Source organism: Mustela erminea, chromosome 9, assembly GCF_009829155.1.
Source record: "Mustela erminea isolate mMusErm1 chromosome 9, mMusErm1.Pri, whole genome shotgun sequence".
Lineage (NCBI taxonomy): Eukaryota > Metazoa > Chordata > Mammalia > Carnivora > Mustelidae > Mustela > Mustela erminea.
Genome location: NC_045622.1, coordinates 114,040,002 through 114,067,529, shown reverse-complemented (window position 1 = coordinate 114,067,529; position 27,528 = coordinate 114,040,002). Strand labels below are relative to the sequence as shown.

Below are 27,528 nucleotides of genomic sequence, written 5' to 3'. Positions count from 1 at the left end.
ATGCCTGACAGGAGGGAGTCACACCGGCCCCTGGTCCGTCTGTTTGCTGTCCTTGAGCAGAGCAGGGGATGTGCTGAGCTGGGTGTGGGTGTCAGGGGGAGGTGGCCTGCTGGCCACCGATGCTACCTGCCTAGTAACTGTAGGAGCAGCTCCTGATCCTCGGCTAAGATGAAACAGTATTTATGTTTAGTGACCTATTTCCTGGGACAGGTAGTGTGCTCAGTGCTTTGGTGACTGTAGCTTCTTCCATTTTATGTTTTAAAAACACTTTAGGCAGGTAAGATGGACATACAAAAAGCTGTCCATAATTAATGTATGCGACTGACCCTGACCCTAATCCTAATATCTAGTTAAGATATACTCGATTTAGAATATCGCTCATGAATTATAGGATAGTTTTTAGGAGCTAGGGGATCCAGGTGATGAAATTCTAGAACCTAGGTGAGGTTTGGTGGGCTGAGGTCCAGAGCCGATGACCAAGAAAGAATTCTTGAGACATCTTTGGTGCAAAATGGTGGTTTATTAAAGCACGGGGACAGGACCCATAGGCAGGAAGAGCTGCTGCCCCAGGTTGTGAGGGATGGCAGGTTATGTACCATGCGGTTGGGGGAAGGTGAGGGGAAGGGAGGTTTCAATGGAGTTTTCATATGCTAAAGAGGGCCTACAAGGTGCCAGGATGTCCCAGGCCTACCGGAGGCCTTGCCTTTGTGTCTGGATCAATGTTGTCTTTAGACCAGCCATTAACATTAAGATAGTTGGGAGACTTTTTGGTGGGATGTCACAATCCTGTTATCAATCGTCTTTATTTTTTTTAAAGATTTTATTTATTTATTTGACAGACAGGGATCACAAGTAGGCAGAGAGGCAGGCAGAGAGGGAGGGGGAAGCAGGCTCCCCGCTGAGCAGAGAGCCTGATGTGGGGTTCGATCCCAGGACTCTGGGATCATGACCCGAGCCGAAGGCAGAGGCTTTAACCTACTGAGCCACCCAGGTGCCCCTCAATCGTCTTTGTTAGTGAGATTTAGGACATTTGTAAGCCAAGGGAGACTCCTGTCTAGCAGGATTGTGAGCTCTGCAAGTTAACTATTTGCTTATTGTTCGTGGCACTCAGGGCTGCCTGAGGAATGCTACACAAATGACTGAGGGGGAGCGGATGGAGAGGGGTGTGCAAGGCGCCAGCTTTTGCTTTGTCTTCAGCCAGCCTCATGCTCCCTCATCACAGGGACCAACCTTATTCTATTTTATTCTCCCTTGAATTTGACAGGTTGAAACATTCTGCCACATGCTGTCTGGAGAGTGGCCACATGGGGGAAACAGTGAGTAAACACTGGCACGAACAATGCTCAAAAAGAGGGGTTCCGAGAGGCAGGCTGGAGTAGTCAGGGGGTGGGGGGGTGTCTCCTGGACGAAGGGACCAGGAGACTTGTCACGGGTTCCAACAGTGCAGCATCAGGGTGTACGTTCTGCCTGACCCACGACGCCCAGGGGCACTGGGGCATTCTAGTTCCAGAGGATCTGCAGACTGCAAATTGGCCTGAGCACAGCTCCCACGGTCTGTCCTCTTGGTTCCTAGGTGTGGCTCTTTCTCTGCTTCTGGAGGCTGTTGATTGTCCTTTTGCTTTCCTCTGAGCTGCGCTATTTTGTGTGGATTCAGTGCTGTTAGTTGACCCATATTCTTCCTGAAAAGAGGTGGAATAGAAGTCGCCCTTCTTTCCTGGGTAGACCTGAAGAGATTCCGTAACAATAGCCTTTTTCCAGCCCCCTGGGCCTTCATCTGCTTGCCAGCTCTGAGAATTAAAAACATACTATTCCTTTAACAGTTTAAAATAATTGATTTGGTTTTTTAAAAAATTCAACAAAGTCACACTTTTAATAATCTATAAAATGATCTGCAAACATTGAGCAAGTCTTTACAGGATGAAAGACTGAGTCAGGGTCAGGGTTGGGATTAGGGTGTGTGAGGTTGAGGTTAAGTGTAACAGGGTCGTGGTCAGGGTGAGGGCCAAGGTCAGTGTCACAGCGAAGTTGATCAGCAGCCCCTGCCGCACCGTGTGGCACAACGCAGGCGCTCCACTGAAGCTTGTTTAACAAGTGATGAGTGTCCGTAAAGATATTTCTGGAGGAAAAGCGCAACTGGAAATGAACCGTTCACAGTTCTCTGTGTGCAAGAGTGACAAAGTTTCACGGCTGACTGGACACGTGTCCGTACTGTTTAAATTACTTTCAAGGTTCTTGGGTCCCCCAATAATGGGTCCATGATTAAAGAAGTGAGACTGATACAAAGCAAAAGTCAAGTAAAGCTTTATTTCGTGCCAAGCATCAAGAATCAGACCAACCGTCAAACAGACCAGTCGGGGCCCCCCCCTTAGAGAGAGGGTGACCCCTCCCTGCTTTTCAGACCAACTTTAATAGAGCAAAGGCCATATGGTTGGGCCTGGCCACATGCAGGTGGCCAATGAAATTGTAACACACAGAGAAGGCTACACAGTCATGCTAGGTGACCAACTGAATTACAATTTACCCTAGCAGACATTTGAACCTGCCTATCACCTACTTCAGAATTGGCGCCCAAAAGGTGCCCAAAGGGCGGGGCCCATACTCCTTGGTAGCTAGGAGACAGTATGTGCCCCCCACTGATTGAATACCTCCACCTGGCCTGACCCACCCTTGTATTTGGACTTTGTTACCTGGGACAGGTTTCTGGGACTTGTTTTTAAGTAAGTTCCCCTGGGGGGGGGGGGGGGTGCAGAGTCAATTTAAGTTTTACAACAAAATGGGGGCCGCTCTGGCGGAATAGGCCCTTACAAGGTAAGGAAGAATTGGTTTATTGATAGTTGGTTAAGAATTTTATAGCATGAATGGAGGCTACAATTTTTCAAATTTTAAAAAATTGACGTTGGTTATTTTATAATTACCAAAAATGGATTTTTCCACTTTGAGAGAAAACAAAGAGCTCCAGGTAAAGTTCCTGGTAAAGTAACAAGAGACTCCACACTGTAGCTATTACCCAAGCCTCAAACAACCGGCAGCCTTTTGCGGAGCCCTGGAGACCCTTGAAGGAGCCCAGCTCTAGCGCTCTTCTCTGAGGAGGAAAGACGAGCCAACGGGAAAGACAACACGGAAGGTCTGTTTATTCGATAGCAGCTTTGGAAAGGAATCCTCGAGACAGTGAGGAGATGCATTTCCCCGTCTCTGCTTCACTCCTCTCCCACACGCCTCTGTCCTTCGCAGCCTAGAGCCTGATGCAGACAAGGTGACTGTCTTAGATGTACTTACACACAGCCTTGGAAGGCACAGTCTGGAGGTGCAGACGGGCGGGGCATTTGTAAAAGTGGGACAGCAGAGTCTCACTGCAGCCCACCAGGAAGTAGAACTTGTGTGCAGGCAGCTGCCCAGGACCAGGGCACAGATCTCCAGCTGGTTAGCCCGGCGCTTTAGGACCAGCTGGTTGGCCAGGCACCCTGGGAAGGTGCCCAGCATGAACTTCTGGAGGAAAACGTCCTCCACTCTTTGCTCTGAAGCATGGTCCTCCCCACCCAGGCGACCTGAAAGGGGAAGGGCACCTTGAAGACCCAGCACAAACTCCAGCGGGAACATCCGAGGCCTGTCACCCCCAGCCTGGCTTCTTCTCTCTTGTTCTACAAGTGGAATGAAAAGAAGAGCACTTGCAAATTCAAAGCACATGATTTCATCACATTCACAAACAAAGCCTGTGAAGTAGGTATTATTGGTTATCCTGGTTTTACCAAACGAAAGACGGAGGCCTTAGCAATGCAAGAAACTCAGATGATCCTTTCCTGTCTAGACCTTTGCCACTCTTTCTGGACCATTTATAGAAGCACTGGCCATCCCTTGGCCCAGAGAGACGAGGCCACCAGCTACTTCTGAGACTGGGGACAGGAGCTCTCTCACCAGCCAGGGCCATGACTTCAACCAGTGGATTCTCAAAGTAGATCCTGAAATTCCTACACCTCAAAAGTTCAGTACGTGTGAAGAGCCTCCACACCCATCCCCAGATCCCCAGATCCTGAAACCCCGACACCTCATAGCATATGCATGAAGAGTCCCCACACCCAGCCCCACATCTTAGAGGCAGAACCTGGAAAGGGTGGGGGACAGGAATCTGTATTTTAAGTTTTCTAGACAGATGGATCTCAAAACACCCAAGCTGAGAAGCCTCATACTGAACAAAACACAGCTGATCCTCATTAGTCCCAGTAGTTATGTTCTACGGAGTCAGCATGAGCAATGAGCAATGAACCCTCACTCCTAGAGGATCTACGGGGTGAGGTTTCTGCATGCCCTGGTTTGAGTCCCATCAATACGTAACCTTGTTTCCTGCATGTTTTTGCTTTCAGACCCCTTGTTTAATACATACGCTTAGCCCTCAAATCTCTGCCCACACAGCATTAGAACCCATGCCTGAAGGAAGCTTATTAACACCCATATTTTCTCCCCAGTGTAGGTCACACCTTTCTTGTGCCTCACACGTCAGCATTAGGGCTATTTTAAAGCAGTGAAGCCGACAGAAAACCTGAAACTGCAAACGTGGGCACTAATGAACCTCGAAAAGGTGTTCAAAAAGAACACCTGCTTACAGCAGGAGTCGAAACAAGAAGGCAGAGCCCTCGGTGGGGAAGGCGTGCGCAGGGTCACTGCTCGGCCCCGGCCCCACGGTGATGTGGGACTGTGAAATCTGAGCATGAAGCCCTCTGAACAAGCTGGAGTTGGATCAGGACTTGTGCACATGTTTACCTGGTGTCCGTGTGACAGCCACGACCAAGAATTCCATCCGCAGGCCCCCAGCACCATGACCCCACACCTGTGTAAAGCGAGAGCCAGCCCTTGTGGTAGGCGATGTGGTGCCATGTGTGGGCCTCCTTGTAGGTCACCGGCTTGTCCCCCTGGCCCACTCTGACTCAGGCTGCCTGGTTCTAGAAGCACAGAGGGGCCCTGACTCTGCATGTCCACTGACCCAGGCGACCATCCCCACACCCCGCCCCTGGCCCCTAAGGTCCCCAACTACACTGCCCTCGGCTTCACACACAGGTCCCCAACCCCTCCGCACCCCCACCCCACCGCCCCAGGCCCTCGGGTCCCTACACTCCCAGCTCTCAGCACCCAGACCCTAACCCTTCCACACAAATTCAGCGCCCCCCAAACACAAACCCTAACCCTCACCCTCACCATAAACCTTCCCCCAAATCAGCCCTCTGGGAAGGTCTCCACACTGCCAGCAGATAAGTCCCACAAAGCTCCTGGGCCCCAACCCTAACCCTAGTCATGGCTCTGGTACTACCCACCCCCAAAGCCTAGGTCTGAAAAACAGGGGCTTCGGGAATGCTGACCAACACCGGAAGACTCAGTCAGCGATGCAGAAGGAAACCCTGCCGTTTGGAAGACGGAGATGGGGCTGGAGCAGGAGGATTTGGAAGGAAAACCCTAACCAAGGCACATTCACCACCTCCATGAACACAAACCCAAACCCTAATTCCTAACCCTAACCCTAACCCTGACCTAATCAGTTTTGTTTTTTTTTTTTAAGGTTGTACTTATTTGAGAGAAACAGTGAAAGAGCACTGAGGCGGAGGGAGGAGCCCACCCCTCGCAGAGCAGGGCCCACCACGGGGCGAACTGCCAGGCCTCCGGGATCATGACCCAAGCGGAGCCGAAGGCAGACACTGAAGAGCCATCCAGGTGCCCTCCGTTTCTTAATTCATAGCCTAACGCTGACTCAGGAAAGCACCCTTGCCTGACATTTCCACTGTTAAGAGTCGCCGCTACTCTCACGGATGGGGCAGGATTATCAGTAAACACTGTTACGACAAGGAAATGAAGACAGAGTTCATGTTCTTTGAACTTGGAAGAACACTCTGTTTCCTTGGCTCCGTTTTAGTTAACGGAACAAGGCTCCGACTCCCGTTTGCAGTTGTAGCCTGGCAGCTGAGGCGTTGAAACTACCAGAACCCAGCGGCATTTACATATGAAACAATTGCAAAACCAAATAAATTGCTTGAAAATACTGGGTGTGTCTGCCACAGAGAAACCCTAGCTAGGCACAGCTTTCCAGACACCACTGCCTGCACCGAAACGCAAGTCTGACTCAGAACTAGTGCAACTGCTAGAATATTCAGTTGTAGGTGACGTGCGTATGTGTGATTCGAATATAGTGATGATGCAAAATAAGATTTCTTTTCAGCCTCATTGCCCACAAAACTGTAAGCTCTGAATCCTATGAAACCATGCACAGCTATACTGCCAACCGGCAGAGTCCAGAGACCAAGTTTGGGGTTGTGTGTCCTGAGGGCACAGCCACAACGAGAACAGGGCTCCGAGCATCCCAGAGTGTCGAGCAGGCACCAGGACCTCAGCCAACACCCTACTTTCCTCAGTGGTCATGCCTTTCCTGAGGAACGTCAGCTGACCAAGCGGTGTGCTTGGAGAGGCAGTGAGCCTGTGGCTTGCACACCAGTGCATGTGTTGGACCCCTCTCTCGTGCTTCGTACGGGGCTCATGATGAGCAGATGCCGACGGAATTTCGGATACGGTGGCTGTGAGGGGAGGGGTCCAGCCGAGAACATCTGGCCACAGAGAAGCTCCTCTTGTCTCCCCCAGCTCATTGACTCCATGAATCAGTCCGACAAATTACCTGACACCTTCAATATGTAATGGGCTTAACGTTTCTGTGCAGGAACAGGCGGCCCCTTAGCCTCACTAGGATACAGGAGGTCATGAGGCACAAGTAATCATTCAAACACTGGAAGAACAGGGGCTGTGCGGGTCGTGAAGACGAATACCATAATTAACAAGTACTGTCTTGGTATTTGCACATCTGTGAAAATTGTACCAAACACCTTATGAACCCACAGAATGTGGGCTTTGGGGGTAGAATGTTTTGAGTATGATTTTTGATCAAATAAAGATCCAACCCTGTAAAGTTAATGGATGCTGAACGTGTTGGTCCCCCATTGTTAGCCAGACTGAACCAGAAAACAGCAGGCCGGGAGCCTCCCATCCCAGGGCACTGAGGAAGATAGAGGGGCCTGGTGAGAGTCTGCGGAGCCAGTGTCAAGGGGATGCTTGTGTTCTGCTGTGTTTGGTTGAAGTGGGGTTGTGTTACAGCATGAATAAATGCTGAGGGGTGATGGACTGGAGATGTGCAAGCAAAGTCCCCACTGCTGGTAATCGGAGTCATCAGCGGAGGAGGCCTGCTCTCCATCCTCCTGGGCTGGGAGGTGGCTGGACGCTGTGTCTCAGGCAGCCCACGAAGGGCAGCAGGGCAACCGCCAGCAGCTTCTGCTTTCAGGGGCTGTGGTGTGGAGAAGAACAACAGCCACAACCCAAACACAGCCAAGGGGGCACCCAGCACCTCCGGGAGGGACGAAGCTCTGGAGACTTGGTAGGAAAACAGAGAAGGAGAAGAGAGGGGCAGGCTGGTCTCCAGTGGAGCCGGCCCTGACTGTCGGAATCACCTGCAGGGATTCAGACCAGCTGAGGTCCAGGAACACTGCTTCTGGGCGACGCTGAAGCCCGGGGCTGGCATCGCTAGACATCTGCCCGGTGAGACAACAGGCGGCCAGAGACCAATACGGGGTGGGGTGGGGGGTGGAGACGGGCCCAGCAGAGGGACTAGTCAGTGGCATGGTAGGAACTTTGTTCGGGACAGACAGGGGCTACGCTTCTTGTGGGGAGGGCTGAGTAATGCCCAGAGCTGTGGAGTCACTAAGCTGTAACCCTAACCCTAATGTAACATCTTGGGTCTGTTGTACTTCAATAATCTAATGAAATTAAATGAAGAAGGTGATGGGTCCATCAGAGCAAAGGTGGAGGCTATGGCCAGGCCAGAATCCGTGATCCCTGGGGCCCCTGGGAACGGGGGCTCCACGTGGCCTCGAGCACAGTCTCACTGATGCGGCCACATGGCTGTTACAGGTGACCTCAGTGCATGTGCTCTGCTCCATACTCCTGGAATCTGTGTGTAAGTAGATTACCATCGCTGGGTCTTACTCCGCAGCAGCCAAGAGGATTCAGAATACACCTTGTCAACAGGACAAGGGCTGTGGTCTGTGACAGATTTAGGCCCAGCTAGAGACGAGTGAGGGACAGGGTGACCAAGGGTGACACACATACCAGAGTAATCAAACCAGAGCACTTTGGGGAAGGTGGAAACCGTCCCCAGATGCTGAATGAGTAGCCGCTCCAGGGCTAAACCCGAGTCCTCTCGGGCACCCGAAGACACCATCAGCCACCAGGTGGCAGCAGGGGACAGGAGAGGGCCAGAGTCCCAGATGGGAATGGCGGCTCCTGGGCAGGTCTGGCTGGGAACATAGACATCGCAGCTCCATTCGAACATCTAAGCACCATCCCCGCCCCCCGCCCCAATCCTAGGCTCCCAGGGCTGGCCTTGGAGCAGAAGGAGGCTATGTCTCAGTATGAGGCCCCCTCCCAACCCCCCACAGTGGTGGGATACTCCCACCAGGCCCCAGGCTGGTCTGGCTCTTGGCCCCTCAGTCTCTCCGAGGCCCACCTCCTCCTGCTGGACCCTACTGTCCACTTGAGCTTCCTGCGGCCCTGACCCATCTCCCACCACCCAGATCCACAGGCCCAGGAAGCCCCCACCCCTGCCCCAGGGAGACCCTCAGGCATGTTAAGCAGAGGGGGACCCACAAAAGAAAGACCTGAGCCCAACCCCAGACCCCACCACTCTCAGCCACAAAGCAGGCCTGGCCAGAGGCCTGCGGCGTCCTGGTCCCTCCTGTCCTTCCCCCACTGACTTGACATCCCCCTCCACGGTGCCCCCAGCCTTCCACTGCTGACACCCGGGGAGCGGGGAGCGGGTGAGGACACGCCCCCCTGGCTGCCCAGGTATTGACAGGCAGCTTGTCCCGCCTCCAGCCCAGGTGCAGCATAAAGCCAGCCGAGGCAGCTGCCAAGAGACCGCCGTCTGCCATGAAGGGGAGCAGCACCCTCCTGCTGGTAGCCCTCGTCCTGCTCTGTTCCTGGGGTGAGTCTGTGCTTCTGTCAGCAGAGCCCCTGTTTGGGGGGTGGAGGGGGGCCTAGGCAGCTGAAAACCCAGGCACCAGGTCCCTCGCAGGGAGGGCGACAGCCTTGGCAGGGGCCCTATCGGCTTCCATCACAGAACACGGATGTGGGCAACGACCCTGATGCCCCTGCCGAGCCCAGCCCCGCGCACCCCAGCTCCATCCTCTCCCCTAGCCCTAGCATCACCAACCCAGCCCAGCCTGACCCCCACACTCCAAGCCCCACGTCAGCCAACCCCACATGGTGGGGAAGTCCCAGCTGCATGAGGGGCTGGAGTCCTTCCCCAGAGACGCCGGGGAACCCAGAGTGGAGGGAGGAAGCAGAGGAGGGGTCCGCAGGCAGGTAGGGGTGGGGGCTGGCATGGAGGAAGATCTGGGGGAGGTGAGGAGGATGCGGAAGGTCTAGAGGCCGAGGCTGGAGTTCTGGGAAGTCTGGGGTCGTGGGCGGGAAGGCCACCTCCTGTCCTGGTGCCATCCCTCCCTCACCACACAGGGCTGGCCACCGGGGAGGACAGCAGTGAGTTTTTCATGGACTTCCTGCAAACGCTGCTGGTGGGGTCCCCCGAGGAGCTCTACGAGGGGCCCCTGAGCAAGTACAACGTCAATGCGGATGCCAAGGCCGCCCTGACTGAGCTCAAGTCCTGCATAGACAACCTCCAGCCCATGCACAAAGCGGAGCTGGTCAAGCTGCTGGTACCGGGGCTGGGGGGCGGGGGCACCCAGGTCCCTAAATGCCCACAGCCCCAGCAGGACCCACGGCCCCACCCTACTGGCCCTCCGCCAAATGCCACGGCTCCTGATTATCCCCCAATGCAGCCGAACGCGTCTACAGACACCCCGACCGGCCGCAGTAGGTGGGAGTGGACCTCCCAGACCTCACTCCCCATGGAGCCCCTCAGCCTCCCCTACACATACACGCATGCACGGGCACACCTGCACACAAGTGCACACACACACACCCGCGCAGGTGCATGCACCACTTCCCCAGCTGCTAGGAGAGGTAGGAGAGGACTGGCTGAAATGGGCCAGAGGCTACTGTCCCCCAGGGGCTGACCTGGGCCTGCCTGCCCAGTGGAGATGGCACTTTCTGGTTACTGCTCACCGAGGACGGGACCCCCAGCCCTGTCCGCCCACACCAGTCTGTCTTCCAGGTGCAAGTGCTGGGCAGCGAAGATGAGGCCTAGCAGAGCCCAGTCACAGCCCCAAGCAGCCACAGAACCAGCTACACAAACAGCCAAGGCCACGTCGTCCCACTACCCCATGTGTGAATTTACCTTAATACTGTTCAATCAATAAAGCGTCCTGCAGCTCCGCGCCGGGCTCCTGTGTCTCCCCACACTCAGAAACACAACTACACGCACACGGGAATTCACACACACAGGGTTGCACCCACAGAGCATGCACGTACAAGTAGCCCCACGCAGAGGACAGACCCACCAGACACCCGTGCGGACAAAGCAGACAGACAGACAGGCAGGTGGGTGGACACAGAAAGGCCTGCAGAGGCAGCGGTGGGATGCAGGCGCAGGGCCCCAGAGCAGGGACGGGCAAAGGGCCCCAGGCAGAGGACACCGGCCAGGACTGGGAGGCCCAGCTGGGACTGCTCCGCATCTGAAGGCTGTCATTCCAAGACCATGAATGCGCACAAACACACCAAGGCACAGGTCAGGGGTTGAAAGCGCCTCCCTCAAGTCACCCAAGAAAAGAGTCTACCTGGAAGAAGCGCAGACCTGGGCCACAGCCCCAAGAGGAACTTGGACAAAGCCAAGAAGAAAGCACGTCTGCTCTTGAGGGCAGCCGTGCTCCCAGGGGTGGGCACAGCCAGCAGGGGCATGGGACGGAGAGCAGCAGCTCCCCACCCCAACGCCCCAGCCTGCACCAACCCTACACTCACCTTGGATCCCAGGATCCCGACTGCTGGAGGCTTCCTGTGCTCAGTCCCCCCTCCCCATCAGTGGTCCTCACTGGGGGCCTGGCTGACTAGGCTCTTCTTTGACCCTCACAGCTTTCACTCCCCCACCACTCCAGTTCTGGGCCCCATGACCTTCATGTCCAGTACAGAACCTTGCTGTCCCTTTTCCTGTCCTCCAAACCTCTGCCCCTCCCGTCACAAAGGAAGAGTGGAGCAAAGTCCCAACCTGAACCACGCCTGGTGAGGGTGGGGGTTCTCTGGGCAGAGGCCATTGTCTCCATCACACAGATGGTGATCTAGAACCCACCGTCCCACAGAGCCACATTCTAGAGCTTAGGGCTAGGACCCCTCCCCAATTCTCCAAGCCCCCCAGGGAGAGGAGAAAGAGGAAGAGGCCTTCCTCTCCATGCCCCTTTCTCGGGAACTCCCTGGAACTGAGGCCAGAGTGACAGGACCGCCTCTGAGGAGGCCTGGTCCATAGGTTGCTCTGAGAGCAGCTCCTGGACCAAAGAGGTGAGGACCCTTCTGGAGCCGCCTGCCACCCATGGCACAGCCTCACCCAGGAACTTCCCACCTTTGCTTACCGCTCCTTGCCCAGCAGTGCCCAGAGTCCTCTGAGTAGAAGGAACCTGCCCAGAGCCCCTTAGAACCAGGGAGGGGTGGTCTGCGAGAGACAGTCCTTCTGGGCATGTACACGAGGGCCTGGCGCGCCTCCTCTCGGGGATTGGTGGGGGGCACAGAAGGCCTCCCACCTTGAAACAGAAGTTCTGTACGTCTGGGCCCAGCTCAAGACCTCACTGAGGAGACTGTGGCCTGAAATTCTGCCCATCAGTGGGGACAAAGCAGGGATGGGGTTAGGAGTCGGGTCTTCCCAGCACCTGGTCACCCTCCCCTCCATGGACAGAGCCAGCCATGGCAGAGGAAGTATGGGTGGGCACCTGGAGGCCCCATCGCCCCCGGGGGCCCATCATGGCCCTCTACAGCAGCCCAGGGCCCAAGTACCTGATTCCACCCACCACGGGTAAGTGCCTGGGAGCCTGGAATGGGTCTGGGGAGGATTTGGGGCGATCTGGGAAGCGCCTGGGATGAGGCTGGTGCAGGTCCGGGGAGAGCGTAGGGACGGTCTGGGGGTCTGAGGGGTGGGTGTGTGGGGTGGGGCTGAGGGCTCATCCCTGGCTCTCAGCCCATGAACCCCTCTGGGGCCAATAGGGTGGGGACAAGGATGGTGTCTGGTTCCAGGCTGCTCAGAGCCCCTGTCCCACAGGATTTGTGAGGCACACACCCACCAAGCTGCGTGCACCAGCCTACAGTTTCCGGGGGGCCCCCATGCTCCTGGCAGAGAACTGCTCCCCAGGGCCCCGCTACAGTGTGAACCCCAAGATACTGAGGACAGGCAAGGACCTCGGCCCCGCCTACTCCATCCTGGGGCGCTATCGCACCAAGACCATCACGACCCCTGGCCCTGGTAAGGGACTCTGGGGCCCCCGCAGGCCTGCCCAACTCTGCCGACGGCCACGTGTGTCCTGTTACGGCGGGGCAGTAAGGGAACACAGGCATCCTGGGCCTCCTATCCCCTCATCTGCCTCACAAGGGACACCAGCAGGCCCGAGGCAGCGTAGGGGACCCTCTAGCCCAATTCTGACCTGAGCTTTTCTTGGCCTGAATCCCAGCACCAGGCCCACAACAGAGCCTGCCCTTTTCCCTCCAAATCCACAGCTGTCCCCCGATTCCTGCGGCCCCGGACATCCCTGACCAACCTCGGGCACCATCTGTACGGGGGCCGGGAAGCCCTGCACCTGCAGTGTTGGGGGATTTCCTTGACCCCCTGGGCCAGATCCGCAGCCCGTCTGCACGGTCCTTTCCCTCCCAGCACACCCTCCACTCCTTTCCCGAGCCAGGTGACTACTTTCCAGAGAAATCTAGCAGGCACGTGTTTGACTCAGCGCCCAGCCACTCCATTTCCGCCCGGACCAAGACCTTTCGAGTGGACAGCACCCCAGGTGTGCAGCAGCCCTGGCAGCCAACATCTAGCTGGGCTGGGGACGCTGGCAGGGGCGCCGGGAGATGGGGGGGAGGGGGGACAGGGCAGCCTGATGGCCGCTCTCCGGGAGGCGAATGGCCCCAAGAAGGAGCTGGTGGAGAGTCTGGATGCTGGCTTCTGTCCAGCCTGAGACTCAATGCCCGTGCGCCCTGCAGGGCCGGCCGCCTACATGCTGCCTGTGGTGATGGGGCCCCACACTGTCGGCAAGGCCTCCCAGCCCTCCTTCTCCATCAAGGGTCGCAGCAAGCTGGGCAGCTTCAGTGACGACCTGCACAAGGCAAGAGTCCCCCTGCCAGGGCGCAGCACAGTCCATCCCCCAGGGGTGGCCCCTCTGGCCCCATCCCCCAGATCCCACCAGACTGAAGCTGGTCAGCTCTTCATCCTCTGGGCCCTGCCACATGCCTGGCCACACCCTGTCGCACCCCCACCCACACACACCCCAGATTCCAGTCTAGGGGTGAGGAGAAGCAGACAGTGGACAGGGGTACAGATGCTGATAGTGCTGAGGAGGGTTGAGCAGGGGAGTGGCCTCTGCTACAGGGAGGACAAGGAGCAGCCTTTGATAAAGCAGCATGCAGGAAGATGGGAAGAAGAAAAGCTGTGAGATATTTGGGGGAGGAGGGTTCCAGCTGCAGAAATAGCCAGTGCAAAGGCCCTGGGGTGGGCATGTGCCCAGGAGCTTGAGGAGCCTGGAGAGAAGGCCAAGGTGGCATCCCAGCACTGCTGACCTTGCCCACCCATCCCATGGCCATCAAGTACCACAGGACAGAGTCCCAGCTGGAAAGGGGCCTCTCTGGCACACACCAAAGCAACCAACCTGGAACTGGCACACACAGGGTATCTTTTCCAGAGCGAGGCTGCCGTGGAAGGGCCACGTCCCACACAGAAGAGGTCATCCCCACAGGATGACTATTCTGTGGAGACAACAGGGACCCCTGACACACAGACATACAGTGGCTCAAGCGTGAAGCCCATGGCCCAATGCTGGCACCGATCCCCGCCCCCCACCCCCCACGCCCGTCAGGAGTAGCATGCCCAGGAGTAGCATGCCCGGGCAGGCTGAGGCTCTCTGAGCCTCTTTCACCTCCTAGACCCCAGGTCCTGCAGCCTACCGCCAGACAGACGTGCAGGTGACGAAGCCCAAGGCTCCACAGTACACCATGGCAGCCCGAGCGGAACCCCCGGGGGACAAGACCCTCAAGCCGGGACCGGGAGCTCACAGCCCTGAGAAGGTCCAGGAAGAACAGGGCCCGGAGGGGTGGGGTGAGGGGTGGGGGGGTCACAGTGAGCAGGGAGTGGGGACGGTAGTGGTCACAACCCGGTGCGGAGGGGTCGTAGGGGCACCGCCCAGAGTGGTGGGGGGGCACAGCCTGGGGACCAGGAGCCCACAGTCCTGAGAAGGTGCAGGAAGAACACGGCCCAGAGGGGTAGGGGCACAGCCTGGGGAGCAGGGACCACAGGCCAGAATGGTTGGGTTACTGGGGGCACAACCCCGGGGGGGGGTTGCAGGGGTACGGTCTGGCGGGGCACAGGCAAGAGGACGTGAGCAGCAGGGGAGCATGCCCAGAGTGGGTGTGGCAGGGAAGGGCCAGTGGGGGTCCCAGTGGCCATCCTGGCACGTGCTAGCCTGGCACGCTAGGCATCCAGGGCACACCACTGCCCCAGGGGCAGGTCCTGCCTCCCCAGAAAGCAGGGGCACTCACCATGCACCAGCCTCCGTGTTTAAACCCGGTGGCGTGGACTTGCTGCCGGTCACCTTGGCCCAGGCTCAGGAGGGACAGTGAAGCTACTGCCAGCAGCTCAAGCCCCAGGGACAGCGGAGTCTGTCAGGCGGGGCAGGAATGCCAACTCTTCTCAAAGCCTCTCCTCTCCCAGGTGACAGTGACCAAGCCCTGCGCCCCTGTCGTCACCTTCGGCATCAAACATTCCGACTACATGACACCCCTGGTGGTGGATGTGGAATAGCCCCGGGCCCACCCGAGCCGGCTGCCCAGAGCCTCTGCACAGCACAGCCACCGCCGGACGCCCTGGGTGTGGGCCCGGGACGCGGCCTCCACCAGGTGGGCTGCGGCCTGCAGGGCAGATGGGCTGCGGCCCGCAGGGCAGAGGTCGTTTGGACAGTCGTGACCAGTTACTTTTTCTATGCTTTCCCATTTGCTTATCTTGTTTCCTGCTGTGCCCAGATATTTAATAAATCCCAGATTGCATTAGTGACGAACTGGTCTTGGCTGTAGAATCAAGCTTTCCCAGAAAAGGGGCTCCTGCCTCAGTGGCTGGGTCCTCTCCTGGCTTCCAGGGACTGGGGTCTGAGCAGAGAGGGGGGCTTGGGACCTTGGACCCCATGCCACACCTGCCCTCCTAGTTCTGCCACCGGCCCTGCACGTCACATCTCATCCCACACTCCTAGGACGGTCACACCGGCACCTGTCTCCTTCCATGGGGCCTTCTCCCTGCGTGACAGACCCGTCCCCGTGAGCTCTGTGCCCCACCCCTTGAATCCGGACTAGAATCTGTGCCCACCCTCAAGGAAGTAGCACTGCATGACCCGAGGCTAGGCTGTGGGACCTACAAAGGAGAAGCCCTTCTGTGGAGCAGAGGCAGCCCCTTCCCTTTGCAACCTCCAGCACCAGCCACCGTGGTGGGGGTGCGAGCTCAGCACTCGGTGAGGCCACAGCGGCCCCCAGGCAGCCAGCATGCCGCCCTCAGCCTGCAGGCACCTGAGCAAGCCTTCAGAGGACAAGAGCCCCAGGCTCCGTCTGCCAGGCGAGGCCTTAATGTTCTAGGCGGAGGGCCATCCCCACCACGCCCGTCTCGAATGCCAACCACACTAACCGTAAGACACCAATTACCGCACTTGCAACTAAGGTTTCAGGTGATGTTAAGAGCAAAGGCAACACAGGAAGCACAAGGATGTGGGCCGGGAAGGGGGTATCTGAGTGAGGCCAAAGCTAGGCATCTCCAGAGGCTACCCGGAGTACAAGGCCAGGCATTGAGCACTGGAGTGTGGACTTCACCGCAGCCCTGCGGAAAGGTCACTGTGAAGACCGCAGGGCGGCCGCCCCCACCTGTCGTCCCTGTGAGCCCACCAGCGAGCCCACCAGCCGCAGAACAAAGCACAGTATGGCTGCCACCCCTCCCCCCTCACTCTGCTGCCCCTCCCCACAGGAGGCTGCGTTCTGAGCTCCTCACATTTATACATTTAACCCTTGGGGGTGAGTTACACAAACTCAGCAGAGGAAGTGACAAGCCTGTGACCAACTGCCTTAGGTGGGGGTGGGAGGAACATATGAGGACCAGAGCAGGGACATGGTAGAACCAGAGACGGCAGGATGTGGGGTCCAGACCACCAGCGTCCCCGGCCAGTCTGTGGACCAGGGTCAGGTCCAGATGAAACTCCCAAGCACACATGAAAATGAGGACACCAAAAAACTGTTTGCTTCATCATGAAGCTGTTTATTCCAAGTTTCTATGGTTAAAAGTCTTGTCCTTGAATTGTGGGATAGAGCCTGGCAGTGTGTCCTCACTTGGCAAAGGCTGGGCCCCGAGGTCCTCTTTCTGTCAATGGCTTCAGGGACCAATGTCAGCAGACGGCACAGCAGTAGCGCGAGAGCTGCAGACAGGGCAGGAGGGTGGAAGGCCGCACAGGCCACACAGGCCACGGCAGAGCTGCCACACCCCCAACGTGGAATCCATCCCGATACAATCAGAATGAGAGACGAAAAGGTAAACCAGAAAGGAACTAAAAGCCAGACCCCAAAATAGCTGGAAGGGCCAGCTATTTTGTGGAAAGTGGGGGTGAGGAGGCAGATGGGGCTTTAGGAGAGAACACAGCAGCCTGAGCTATCAAGGGGACAGCAGTAAGCACCCGTCAAGACTACCCAAAACAGAACCTCATCAAGCCCGCATCGAACCCATAGCGTGCTGCGGCTCCCACAGCTGAGCCACGTCATCAGGAGGAGGTCAGCAGCACAGGCCTGGGCGGGGACGCAAGAGTGTGGGTGCAAAATGGAGACACTACAAAGGCCTAGTACGCTTGGTGGCCAACCAGAGGACACGCCCCTGCAGCAAGCCTTAACACGAGATGGGTAACTCAGAGCCACAGTGCGTGGGGACTGGGGAGGGAGACAGGACCACGGGGGCCTGAGAAGGAATGTCAAGGTGTCAGGGGAAACAGCATAGCCCCCCAGACAAGGAGGCAGGTACGCTGACCTCCCCGCATGAGAACTAGCACCCGGAGGAGCCAGGGCAACTCAGAACAGGGCACTCAGGCGGAGGAAAGTAGGCTCCCCTCCAACGGGAGGCTGAGTGGCCCAGCAGGTACAATGGAGCAGCAGCTACGGCGACCATGTGAGGAGAGGCCAGGCTTGCGGAACGGACAAGGGACAGGAAGAGCAGAAGGGAGAGCAGGCAGCGGCGGCAGGAAATGAGGTGCCCGGAGCCGAGGTGCGGTCACTGTGTGGGAGCCATACAGGGGACCACACAGCGGGCAGTGCGGGGCAGCGCCCACAGTCCTCTGGGAGTCAGGGGAGTGACCGGGCAGGCAGATGGCAGCAAGGACAGGGAAGAACGCACAGCTGACCGACCGCTTCTCACGTGTGCTTACGCACAATGACGGTGCTGACACCCCACCACAGGGTAGGAAGCCGCTGGCCCAGCTGGGCCTGTGCTGCTGTGTGTGTGAATGGGGCTGGCGAAGCGGGCAGGGAGGGCCCGGGGGAGGCATGCCTGGAGGACAGTCTGCAGAGGCTGGGTGGAGGGACTAAGAGTTGCCTCAGTAAGGGATGCTCACTGTCGAAGGGCCTCACGTGGTGGAGGGGAAGCTGCCCGCTGACCCTCAAAGTGACCCACAGATCCTACGGAGAGAGCCCTTGTAGGGAAGCCTCCGGTCACAGAACGCCTGCCCCCAACACACACCCTGCCTGACTCCAAGATGCCAGAGGGAACTGCTTCTAGATGTCTGGTCTCCCGGAAATCCATCTTTGGTGTCGGCCAGACAGTGGATGCTGAGAAAACGGAACTTTTTGCCCACGGATACAAGACTGTGAGATCCAGAAGAGTCAGAACCCAGTGCCTCCAGTCCAGGCTGCAGTCCACTTCTACATCCACAACACCCTGCCCTCCCCCGAGGCTGACCTGCCCTGGCCCAGCAGCCCAGCAGCCCAGCTGAGCTGCCATGTCCAGCCCCCAACAGTAGTTGCCATCTCTGAGCTGAGGCGATGGTGCTCCAACTTCACCGCCAAGCCCCCCTTCCTGTGTCGGCACCTCAGGCATCAGACGTGGCCTTACCCAGAGATGTGGATGGGGCAGGGCCCCAAGATGTCAAAGCCCCAAGGGATAAGGGAAGGGCTGCTGGCCACAGGTAGCCGTGTCCTCGATTCCCACAGGCTCTGCCCTCTCACACCCACAGCAGCACAGGTGGGCGGGCGTTGGTTTCCGCAAGAGAGAGACTTACGGGCACGGGGCCAGCCAGGATGAGCTCGCTCGGTCAGAGGCAGCCGGGAAGTCCGGCCACACAGGAAGAAAATTCCCAAGCCACGATCATCATTTCAAAGGAGTATTTTGTAGGTGGGTCCTCTGGAGCCTAGGACACCAGGCAGGGGAAGGCCCTGGTTGCCCCAGGCACCCACAGAAGTCAGCTCCTCGTGGCTCAAGTCCTTGCCCTTGACAGAAGATAGGAGAGGATGAAGAAGGCCACGATGAGGCCCGCGGCCACACCACACAGAAGCTTCCGGTTGTCTCGCCCAGACCTCGCCATTGTGGAAAAGCGCTTCACGCTCCCCGTGAGCAGCCCTGTCATGCTTGAGAAATCCGAGTCCTGAGGGAGGAATCCCAGCAAGGTCACACAGGGACAGCACCTCCACGACGGCCACGCAGGTGCCACAAGCAACACCAGGGGCCGGCACAGCAGGCAGCATGGGGCAGAGCTGGCCGCAATGCCCGCGCACGCTGCAGACCCTTACCATGCTGTCCAGGTACCGGTTCTGGTCTTCTGCATCCCTATCGATGTCCAGGGCCAGCTGGTCAGGACACAGAGGGGGCAAAGTCAGGTCAGAGAAGGCACACCGGATGGCACCTGACCCCCCCGGAGACCAGCAGACCCTGCCAACAACTCTGCCAGGCACAGTGCCCCCAGCAGAGCTCAGGAGATCCAGCTGTCCCCTGGACCTCACAGATGAGAGCTGCCGCGGAGCAGACAAGGAAGATGGGAGCTACCTGAAACCCTTCCCAGCCTCGACCCTCCCTGTGGTCCCCACTCCAGAGTGCCTGCCAGGTGGAGATGAGGCAGCACCACCACTGACCGATTTGAGCCTGGTGACCTTGGACGCCAAGCTGTCGGCCATCCGCTTATTCTCCCGGTCTAGAATCTCCTCCACAGCGGCGGGACTCTGAGCTGTGGGAAGGGACAGTCTGAGTGGGGGGGACGTCTACCTGTGAGCCTCGCCCTGGACCCCTGCCCATCAGCCCTTCCTGGCTCCAGGGCGCTCACTCCAGCTCGATTCGACAAGCTGGAAGTCTCAGGGGACTGGGCCCCCCGGCTGTCACGCAGGTCCAACCCTCAGCCAGGGTCGGGCGCAGGACCTCAGCGGACAGGCTCGTGTGGGCACCTGCCGTGTGAGCAGACCGCCTGTGAACACGGCCAAGCCGCGACGGGCAGATGCCCCAAAGGCTTCAGGCCCACCAGCACTTTCGGAGACTGAGACAGAACCTGTCCGCTCCGTCCACAGACGTCACCAGGATACAGGGGACTCGCCCTCCGAAAAACGACGAACTCTGGCCCCGGGGGACGCCGCAGAAGGGGCCCGGCAGGGCCGACCTGAGCGCTGGGTCCGGAGCAGCCGACGAGCGACCGAGGGGGAACAACCGGGAGGAGAGCTCCGCGACACCCAAGAACGGGCTGAGGTCCGCTGAGGTCGGCGCGCCTCTGCACCCCACACCCTACGTGGCACCCGGAGCACGGCCCGTGCGGAGACCCGACACGGGACTAGTGCGAGGCCCGGGGAGTCCCAATTCCTGACCCTCGGGGGGTCAGAACCACCTCCCCCGCGGCCCGGACCCCACCGCGGCCCAGCCCCACGAGTCGCCGCGGGCGCGCCGCACAGAAAGGGACGCTGACGCCCTACGAACCGCTCCGCGCTCGCCCAGCCGCGCAGTCCCACCGGCCCGGCGACACGGGCATCGGCGGCCCGCTCCCCGGGTGAGAACAGGGGCTCTCGGGACGCCAAGGCCCCTCTCCCAGCGCCAGCTGCCGGGGCCCGTGGACGGGCGGCCGCGCCGCCATCCGGCTGGCTCCCCGCGCTCACCACGAGCCCAGTCCGCCATCGCGCCCGGCCCCGGCCCGCGTCAGCCGCGCGGCCACGGCCCCCGCGGACGTGGCTCAGTCCCGGGCAGGACCCTGCGACCCCGCCGCTTCCGCTCGGGCCGTCGACTTCCTGCCGGCGTCCGGCCCACGTCCGGTCTGGGGAGGGGGCGGGCCGCGGGTGCCTTCCCTGCCAATGACCGCGTGGAGGCGTGGACAGGCACCTCTACCGGCCAATCGCGCGGAAGACGGAGCCCCGTCCTACCCGCGGGCGCTCCCGGGCCCCTCCGCCGCGAGGGAGGCCGGAACGGGTCGCCGCGGGCGCTCGCCCCCGCCCAGGCTGCGGTGCGCTTCGAGGCCGCGGCCGCCGCTTGTGGGACTAGGTGGAGACCAGTGCCGGCCCCGGCGAGCGCTGCCGAAGATGCAGGGGTGACGCGTTCCGCAGGAAAACGAAGCCAGACGGGGGTGCGCGTGCGGGGACGGGAGGACCAGGGCTTCCCGCCGCCGCACTCGGCACCGGGAGTGGGCGCACCGGGAGTGGGCCTGGCGCGGGGCCGACGGCCCACAGGGGCTTGTTGCACGGTGCATGCCGACGCGCCGTGCCGTGGAGCGCTCCCGACAGCGCGCGGACCCCGGGACGTCCATCGCTGCCTTTCGGAAGAGGACACAGGCCAGGCCGCCCTGCCTCTGAGCTGCACACCCGGGACGCTGCGGCGCACGGTCAGGCTTTGCCTTCACCCTGACCCTCCGCACTCTCCGCCTTCGTGGAGCGGCAGGGACGTGTTTCTCTCGCCCACCGCAGCCATCCCCGTCTTGGAACCGGCCGCTCCTTTTGCTTTGAGTGACCTTCCCCCAGATCACTTCTTTTCGTCCGGTCTCCGCAGAGACGGCGCGGACTCGACCCGGACCCCTGTGCGGCCCACCGCGAGTCCCGGATGTCCGTGTTCCCTCGTCTATCCTTTCGGGACACGAGCCCTGCGAAAGCAGCGAGCTGGCCCTCGGCAGGCCTTCCAGCCCCCGCTGAACACGCCGAGGGGTCCTTCCCGCCTCGGCTCTGCGCATCAAAGGGGCCGCGGGAGGGCGGCGCGGCGCCTGCGGGCAGCTCCGGCCCAAGAAGCAGGGGTCCCTAGGAGGGTCAGGGACGACTGGGCCCCGGGTCGAACAATCACCCACTAAGACCTTTGAAAACCCCGCCGACCCGCCGGCTAGACCAAGCTCCAGTCAGCTGACCCAGCTCGCCACCTTAAGGAGCCTGCGGCCCTCGCCCCGCCCCGCGGCGCCGCCCGGCGCGCACAGTCCCCGCCCCGCAGCGTGGCGCACCCGGTCCCGGCGTCCTCCGTGCGCGGCCCTGGCCCCGCCCCGCGGCGCGCACGGTCCCGGCGTCCCCCGCGGGCAGCCCTGGCCCCGCCCCGCGGCGCGGCGCGCACGGTCCCGGCTTCCCCCGCGCGCCGGGGCAGGGCGGGGCGGCTGAACACCGCCGGGAGCGGGTGCGCGAAGCCTCTCCCGCCCGCCCGGCGCGGGAGTCCGCGGGCGCCATGGAGCCCCGGGTGGTGGCGGATGCCGTGGAGGCGGGGGAGGAGGACGTGATTATGGAGGCTCTGCGCACGTACAACCGGGAGGTGAGCGAGGCCCGCGAACGGGGTCCTCGCCAGGGAGGGGCGGGGCGGGGCCCGCGTCGTGGCCGGCCCGGAGCGTGTGTGCGCGGCCAGGGGCGGGCGGCGGGGCGCGCGCCGCGCCGTGAGGACTTGCGGGGAGAGGCTGGGCGCCGTCCCCGAGGCCGCTGTGCGCGGTCGGCCCGGGGAGCCTGAGGCCTCGCGCCCCCACCCGCTGAGCGCCCGCGTCTCCCCGCAGAACTCCCAGAGCTTCACGTTTGAGGACGCCCAGCAGCAGGACCGGAAGGTGGGCGCGGACCGGGGTGAGGGGCAGGCGTGGGTGGCCCGGGGAAGGGGCCTGCTGGAGCCGCTCCTCTCCCTGCCCGCAGAGGCTGGCGGAGCTGCTGGGCTCGGTCCTGGAGCGGGGCCTGCCGCCCTCCCGCCGCGTCCCCTGGCTGCAGAGCATCCGCATCCTGTCCCGGGACCGCAGCTGCCTGGACCCCTTCACCAGCCGCCGGAGCCTGCAGGCCCTTGCCCGCTATGCCGGCGTCGCCTTGGAGGAGCCGGTCCCCGAGCCTCTGGACGTGGACGTTGTCCTCGAGTCCCTCAAGTGCCTGTGCAACCTCGTGCTCAGCAGCCCGGTGGCGCAGGTGCTGGCGGCAGAGGCCCGCCTGGTGGTGAGGCTGGCAGAGCGCGTGGGGCTGGGCCCGCAGACCAGCTTCCCGCACGACGTCCAGTTCTTTGACTTGCGCCTCCTGTTCTTGCTCACGGCACTGCGCACGGACGTGCGGCAGCAGCTGTTTCAGGACCTGCAGGGGGTGCGCCTGCTGACCGACGCGCTGCAGCTGACCCTGGGACTGATCCCGGGGGAGAGCCCGCCCGAGCTCCTTCCTCCCCAGGAGACCGAGCGGGCCATGGAGATCCTCAAAGTGCTGTTCAACATCACCTTTGACTCCATCAAGAGAGAGGTGGACGAGGTGAGGACGGACCTGCACCCACAGGGCTTCACCGTGTGGGCGCTCCCTGGCTCGCTCTGCCTGGAGGGCCCCTGCCGGTGTCCGGGGATCTGATGGGGAGAGGACCGTGGAGTTCTCAGCCTGTCTGGAGGAGGCGAGATGATGCACATTTTGGGCAGAGGGCCCGAACGAAGAACGTTTTTAAGAGAGATGGAGTGTGTGTGGCTGTGTGGCTCCTGCAACCTGGCAGGAGGGCGTGTGGGGCACGGGGAGGCCATGAGCATGGGGCTGGAGTGCACCGTGACTTTGTCCTGAGAGGACCTACACTGGACTGAGGAAATGTCGTCAGGGTGTGTGGAAGAGGACGGGAGTGAGGTGTGCGGGAGAGGAGAGTCGCGGTCCGTGTATAGGACCCAGGAGTGGGGCTTCCCCTCACGGGAACCCCTTTCTCTTCGGTCAGGAAGATGCTGCCCGTTACCGGCACTTGGGGACCATCCTGCGGCACTGTGTGATGGTCGCTGCTGCTGGAGACCGCACGGAGGAGTTCCACGGGTGAGGGACGCCTGTTAGGTGGAAGGGAGGTGTGCTGGTGTGTCTGCCAAGCGGTTCCCAGCCCTGGCTGGGACCGACGTCCGCGTGTGGCCAGGACGAGGGGTACGGATCTGAGGATGGGAACGTCGTTCTGGAAGCAGAGGAGTAGTGACAAGTGGTGCTGTGCTCACAGGGCAGCTTCCTCCTCTCCGTCTCCAGGATCTGTGCCTAGGCAGGTTCTAGTTTTCCAGAGGTGTCTTTGGTGCTTCAGCCCAGAAAGGGCATGGCAGGGAGGGCATCTGCAGGCAGTGCCCCCTTTCTTAGGAGCTCACCCCACCAAGTGGAAACACTGCCGTGGTCAGTCCTGCCCTCAGCTCTGGCCTCTGGTTCCTGTCGCCAAGCCCCCAGTCATTAGTTCCTGTCATATGTGGCCTCTGCGGGGGCATCAAGGGTTGAATCTACGCTGGGGATCGGACTCAGCAAGCTCTCCTCCCCGTCTGTCCTCAGGCACACGGTGAACCTCCTGGGGAACTTGCCCCTTAAGTGTCTGGATGTCCTCCTTACCCTGGAGCCGCGTGAAGGCTCCCTGGAGTTTCTGGGAGCCAACATGGATGTGATTCGTGTTCTCCTCAGCTTCCTGGAGAAGCGTCTGCACCAGGTGGGGAGAGGGACCTGATGTGGGGGCTCCCCGGTGGCTCTGACCTTCCCAGGCAGCCACGGTCGATGCTTTAACAGTCCACATTGCAGAGTGGAGATCAGCCTGGCAGGGTGATTCGGGTGATTTCTGCGGCTGCTCTGTGGTCCAGCTTGGCAGACCCTGAGAAACGGGGGCGTGCGTGCATGCGCACACTCGGTCTGTCTCTCAGGCACACAGACTCAGACACGCTCTTGCGGGTTTTGCTTTTTCTGGTTATCATGATGAGTTTTCTGAGTCAAAGAACGTTTTACAGCTTTTTGTGCATGTTTTTTGAGTTCTTGCTGGTGGTCTAAGAGTCTCGGTGTTGCAACATTCAGCAGCTCTTGGCAACGAGCGTCAGTTGTGTCTTGGCATCCCTGAGGGGACCCAGAGGCATCTTGAGCTAGAGGCTCCTGCACCCAGGACATTGGGGGCCAGACCTCTGACCAGCTCCTCTGGGAGCTCGCAGACATCACGCAGGCTGCAGCCCGCACTGCAGTGAGACTGGGTGGACCCCTTGGGAATCCATGTTGCTCACGCGTGCTGGGAGCTGAGTCACGTGCGTTGAATGGGATGTCTGCGACGGTCCCTACCGAGACTGCTGCTAGGCTCGTGATCCAGGGAGGTAAGTTGAGGGAGGCCGGCAGCTCTTCGCTGTCTGAGTCTGTGAAGCCCACCGAGGAGGGATTTTTGTTGTGTTTTGGGCGCTGTTTTTTGAGGACAGGTCGTGTGTCCTTGGGGTGCTAATGGCCATGAACAACTTCGGTGTACAGGGAGGGAGGGTAGCGTAGCTGAGTGATTTGCCCAGGTCACAGAGCACACACGAGCACTCCTCAGTTAAGTTCCCACCGAGGTCCTCTTGAAGCTCACACGGATCCCCATTGCCCATTCCTGGCCCCTCAGCTGGCTGACCGTGGCAAGGCCTCTTCCTGAATGCCTCCTGCCAGGACCAGGCCTTGGGGGCGGTGGGGGGGAGTGGTGCGTGCGTGCGTGCGTGCGTGCGTGTGTGTGTGTGTATCAGTCACTACCCCAATCTCGACCTCAAGTCCGGTGGGGGCACAGCCCTAGTGACAGAGGCTCCTTTGCAGACGCACAGGCTGAAGGAGAGCGTGGCCCCCGTGCTGAGCGTGCTGACGGAGTGTGCCCGCGTTCACCGGCCCGCCAGGAAGTTCCTGAAGGCACAGGTATGGGCGGGGGGCTGGGGGGTGGAGCTGGGCCCCCCAGATCACAGAACCCAGCCTCTGCAGGCCCAGGCTGCCTCCCCAGGTGCTGCCCCCACTGCGGGACGTGAGGACCCGGCCCGAGGTTGGTGAGTTGTTGCGGAACAAGCTTGTTCGCCTCATGACACACCTGGACACCGATGTGAAGAGAGTGGCCGCCGAGTTCCTGTTTGTCCTGTGCTCTGAGAGTGGTGAGTGCTGGGATCCAGCCCCCCGCCTGTCCCTCCAGCCACCTTCGCACACTGACCTCTACCCTGCCCCTCAGTGCCCCGGTTCATCAAGTACACGGGCTACGGGAATGCCGCCGGCCTCCTGGCTGCCAGGGGCCTCATGGCGGGGGGCCGGCCTGAGGGCCAGTACTCGGAGGACGAGGACACGGATACGGATGAGTACAAGGAAGCCAAGGCCAGGTGTGTGCCCCTACACCCTTGGCTCCCTCACTCAGCCTGGTCCCTGTTCCCACAGCCAGATGGAGCCACGGGCGGGTGGGCAGGACGTTACGAGTTAGGCACTGACTCCATAAGTGATATGCCCTGATGTCAGGACGTTTTGTTGAGAACATGGACTGAAGGCGGCTGGGCCGTTGGGGGACCAGGAGATCCAGCTGGCAGGAGCTGGTCCACTGCTGCTCCTGGAGGGAGGCTTCCTGCCACCCCCAGGAGCGTGGGTTCCTTGCCAGTCCGGGCCCAAGCAGAACGTGTGGGACTCCACCCACTGTGCAGCGGCCTCCTGTCCTAGAGAGTCACTAATGCATTCCCTGCACCCCCTCCCCTGGGAAGCAGCATAAACCCAGTGACCGGGAGGGTGGAGGAAAAGCCGCCCAACCCCATGGAGGGCATGACGGAGGAGCAGAAGGAGCATGAGGCCATGAAGCTGGTGAACATGTTTGACAAGCTCTCCAGGTACGTGGTGAGGCAAGGAGGGGCCCACGGCTGGGAGAAGGGAGAACAGAACCCTAGGCCTGTGTCCAGTCTTGTGAGCTCCAAGAGGTGGGGTCAGAGGTGGGCTTCGGCAAGGCTGCGTTCCTGAGGTTTCAAACAAAGGAAATGCCCCAGGAAAGGCTTAGACTTGAGACGGGTGGTGGTGGTTCGTAGGTGATGAAGATTGAGATCTCGAGAAATTAAGACTAAGGTTCCAAAGCCACTGGGTACTAGTTGGGATTCCCCAGTAAATGGGAACAGCCCAGTGGAGCACTAGGAAGTAGTCGGGGTGAGCACGACTTCCACCGCCCTCTGCCAGGCCCCTTCCCCACCTCACTGTGCTTTTCTCACAGGCACAGAGTCATCCAGCCCATGGGGATGAGTCCCCGGGGTCAGCTGACATCCCTGCAGGATGCCATCTGTGAGACCATGGAGGGGCAGCTCTCCTCGGAACCTGACTCTGACCCCGACTGAGGACAGCAGTCGTCTGTTCTCCCTACAGAACTGGTGCTGCTTCCAGAGATGTCTTGGGACTGTGACCCGGGGAAGCCACGTCCCTGTCTAGCTTGGAGATCCCTTGCTCTTTACTTCCAAAGTTCTGTTAATGATTTGTTTCTGGTCCAATTTCTTATCTGTAGGACTGTGAGGGCCTTGTCCTGCTGCAACTCTGGGAACTCAGCCTTGATTTCTGCAGCTGAAGTAGTCTTGTGTGTGCAGGGGCTGCTGCCTGGGGACAGAGCTGGGCGTGAGCACACGCAAGCATGTCCACCTCTGGCGGGCTTTCCCAGAGCTTCCAAGCCAAGCCAGTGCTGCGGTTCACAGGAAAAGAACTGGCTAGAGCTATGTGTACTAATGTCAGAAACAAATTTCCAAGGTACGCTCTGCTCTTCCTGTCCCCACTGAGCTCAGGATTGGTAGCCTCTTACGCATCCGTGGTCCTTGCTCAGCTGTCTACTGTAGTGTCCACGGCGCCCAAGCTCTCACTGGTTGTGACAGTGGACTCCTGACCTTCCCACTGGTGTAGACCATAAATAGATGAAGGGAAGTGTACCTTGTAAAGCCCTAAGTCTGGATTTCTGTCACCTGCCACAAAATGTCACAGATGTCACAGAAAACATCATCTTGGAATAAAGAGTTTCAAGCAAGAGCGTGTGTACTGGGTTCATTTCATTCTTTTCAGAATTTGGCCCTTTTCCTAGATCATTAGTCCTGTTCTCTGTTCTTGAGGAGCCCCCAGATCCCCTCTGTGTCTGTTACATGTGCCATGGGTAGGGAAACCATGCCTAGAAGGGACCACACACAAGGTAGGAGCCGGGGATCAGCAAGCTGGGTCTGGGGGCAA

The 27,528-nt window shown here is 59.8% G+C and overlaps 5 protein-coding genes across 7 annotated transcripts; 3 read left to right on the top strand and 2 right to left on the bottom strand.

The window, feature by feature from the left end:
• The first annotated feature begins 1,154 nt into the window (after positions 1-1,154).
• SCGB1C1 (secretoglobin family 1C member 1) lies at positions 1,155-10,439 on the top strand. The gene is made up of 4 exons (XM_032358536.1): positions 1,155-1,316; positions 8,896-9,004; positions 9,535-9,734; positions 10,193-10,439. Exons 1-4 carry the CDS (start codon positions 1,206-1,208, stop codon positions 10,223-10,225), a joined length of 453 nt encoding a protein of 150 aa, XP_032214427.1. The 5' UTR covers positions 1,155-1,205; the 3' UTR covers positions 10,226-10,439.
• On the bottom strand, positions 1,299-11,299 carry LOC116598978. 2 transcript variants are annotated; one of them, XM_032358535.1, is made up of 3 exons: positions 4,756-5,066; positions 3,277-3,638; positions 1,299-1,679 (listed from the first exon to the last, which is right to left on the bottom strand). In XM_032358535.1, exons 1-3 carry the CDS (start codon positions 4,790-4,792, stop codon positions 1,380-1,382), a joined length of 699 nt encoding a protein of 232 aa, XP_032214426.1. In that variant the 5' UTR covers positions 4,793-5,066; the 3' UTR covers positions 1,299-1,379. The 2 variants fall into 2 exon arrangements, 1 of the variants encoding a protein (XP_032214426.1); XR_004289211.1 differs by lacking the exons at positions 1,299-1,679; positions 4,756-5,066 and adding an exon at positions 10,936-11,299 and having other exon boundaries at positions 2,766-3,638.
• A 9-nt stretch (positions 11,300-11,308) lies between these two features.
• Positions 11,309-15,206, top strand: ODF3 (outer dense fiber of sperm tails 3). The gene is made up of 7 exons (XM_032358534.1): positions 11,309-11,466; positions 11,858-11,974; positions 12,218-12,418; positions 12,852-12,953; positions 13,150-13,271; positions 14,086-14,226; positions 14,870-15,206. The coding sequence occupies exons 2-7, from the start codon at positions 11,866-11,868 to the stop codon at positions 14,957-14,959; spliced, it is 765 nt and encodes a 254-aa protein (XP_032214425.1). The 5' UTR covers positions 11,309-11,466; positions 11,858-11,865; the 3' UTR covers positions 14,960-15,206.
• Positions 15,207-16,421: 1,215 nt separating this feature from the next.
• Positions 16,422-21,588, bottom strand: BET1L (Bet1 golgi vesicular membrane trafficking protein like). 2 transcript variants are annotated; one of them, XM_032358533.1, is made up of 4 exons: positions 20,296-20,462; positions 19,294-19,385; positions 18,955-19,011; positions 16,422-18,809 (listed from the first exon to the last, which is right to left on the bottom strand). In XM_032358533.1, the coding sequence occupies exons 1-4, from the start codon at positions 20,312-20,314 to the stop codon at positions 18,642-18,644; spliced, it is 336 nt and encodes a 111-aa protein (XP_032214424.1). In that variant the 5' UTR covers positions 20,315-20,462; the 3' UTR covers positions 16,422-18,641. The 2 variants fall into 2 exon arrangements, with proteins under 2 accessions (XP_032214424.1, XP_032214422.1); XM_032358531.1 differs by lacking the exons at positions 16,422-18,809; positions 18,955-19,011; positions 20,296-20,462 and adding an exon at positions 20,557-21,588.
• Positions 21,589-21,826: 238 nt separating this feature from the next.
• Positions 21,827-27,333, top strand: RIC8A (RIC8 guanine nucleotide exchange factor A). Its single transcript, XM_032358525.1, has 10 exons — positions 21,827-21,910; positions 22,143-22,190; positions 22,273-22,860; positions 23,300-23,391; positions 23,878-24,028; positions 25,135-25,230; positions 25,313-25,457; positions 25,532-25,676; positions 26,049-26,168; positions 26,540-27,333. The coding sequence occupies exons 1-10, from the start codon at positions 21,827-21,829 to the stop codon at positions 26,658-26,660; spliced, it is 1,590 nt and encodes a 529-aa protein (XP_032214416.1). The 3' UTR covers positions 26,661-27,333.
• Positions 27,334-27,528: the final 195 nt, after the last annotated feature.

What these genes read in the sequence shown, in the direction of transcription:
- SCGB1C1 (XM_032358536.1), top strand. Translation starts at nt 1,206, where the DNA reads ATGCTCCCTCATCACAGGGACCAACCTTATTCTATTTTATTCTCCCTT. An exon ending in GTGGCCACATGGGGGAAACA is followed by an intron (nt 1,317 to 8,895) that starts GTGAGTAAACAC and finishes TCCCGCCTCCAG; the next exon opens with CCCAGGTGCAGCATAAAGCC. An exon ending in CGGAGCTGGTCAAGCTGCTG is followed by an intron (nt 9,735 to 10,192) that starts GTACCGGGGCTG and finishes TCTGTCTTCCAG; the next exon opens with GTGCAAGTGCTGGGCAGCGA.
- LOC116598978 (XM_032358535.1), bottom strand. Translation starts at nt 4,792, where the DNA reads ATGGAATTCTTGGTCGTGGCTGTCACACGGACACCAG. An exon ending in GGCTGTCACACGGACACCAG is followed by an intron (nt 3,639 to 4,755) that starts GTAAACATGTGC and finishes TTCCACTTGTAG; the next exon opens with AACAAGAGAGAAGAAGCCAG. An exon ending in TGTGCCTTCCAAGGCTGTGT is followed by an intron (nt 1,680 to 3,276) that starts GTAAGTACATCT and finishes ACCTCTTTTCAG; the next exon opens with GAAGAATATGGGTCAACTAA.
- ODF3 (XM_032358534.1), top strand. Translation starts at nt 11,866, where the DNA reads ATGGCAGAGGAAGTATGGGTGGGCACCTGGAGGCCCCATCGCCCCCGG. An exon ending in CCTGATTCCACCCACCACGG is followed by an intron (nt 11,975 to 12,217) that starts GTAAGTGCCTGG and finishes CCTGTCCCACAG; the next exon opens with GATTTGTGAGGCACACACCC. An exon ending in GAGCTCACAGCCCTGAGAAG is followed by an intron (nt 14,227 to 14,869) that starts GTCCAGGAAGAA and finishes CTCCTCTCCCAG; the next exon opens with GTGACAGTGACCAAGCCCTG.
- BET1L (XM_032358531.1), bottom strand. Translation starts at nt 21,353, where the DNA reads ATGCGCAGAGCCGAGGCGGGAAGGACCCCTCGGCGTGTTCAGCGGGGG. An exon ending in GGGCCCGGGAGCGCCCGCGG is followed by an intron (nt 19,386 to 20,556) that starts GTAGGACGGGGC and finishes CCCTTCCCACAG; the next exon opens with CTCAGAGTCCCGCCGCTGTG.
- RIC8A (XM_032358525.1), top strand. Translation starts at nt 21,827, where the DNA reads ATGGAGCCCCGGGTGGTGGCGGATGCCGTGGAGGCGGGGGAGGAGGAC. An exon ending in CCCAGCAGCAGGACCGGAAG is followed by an intron (nt 22,191 to 22,272) that starts GTGGGCGCGGAC and finishes CCCTGCCCGCAG; the next exon opens with AGGCTGGCGGAGCTGCTGGG. An exon ending in TGTCCTGTGCTCTGAGAGTG is followed by an intron (nt 25,458 to 25,531) that starts GTGAGTGCTGGG and finishes CCTGCCCCTCAG; the next exon opens with TGCCCCGGTTCATCAAGTAC.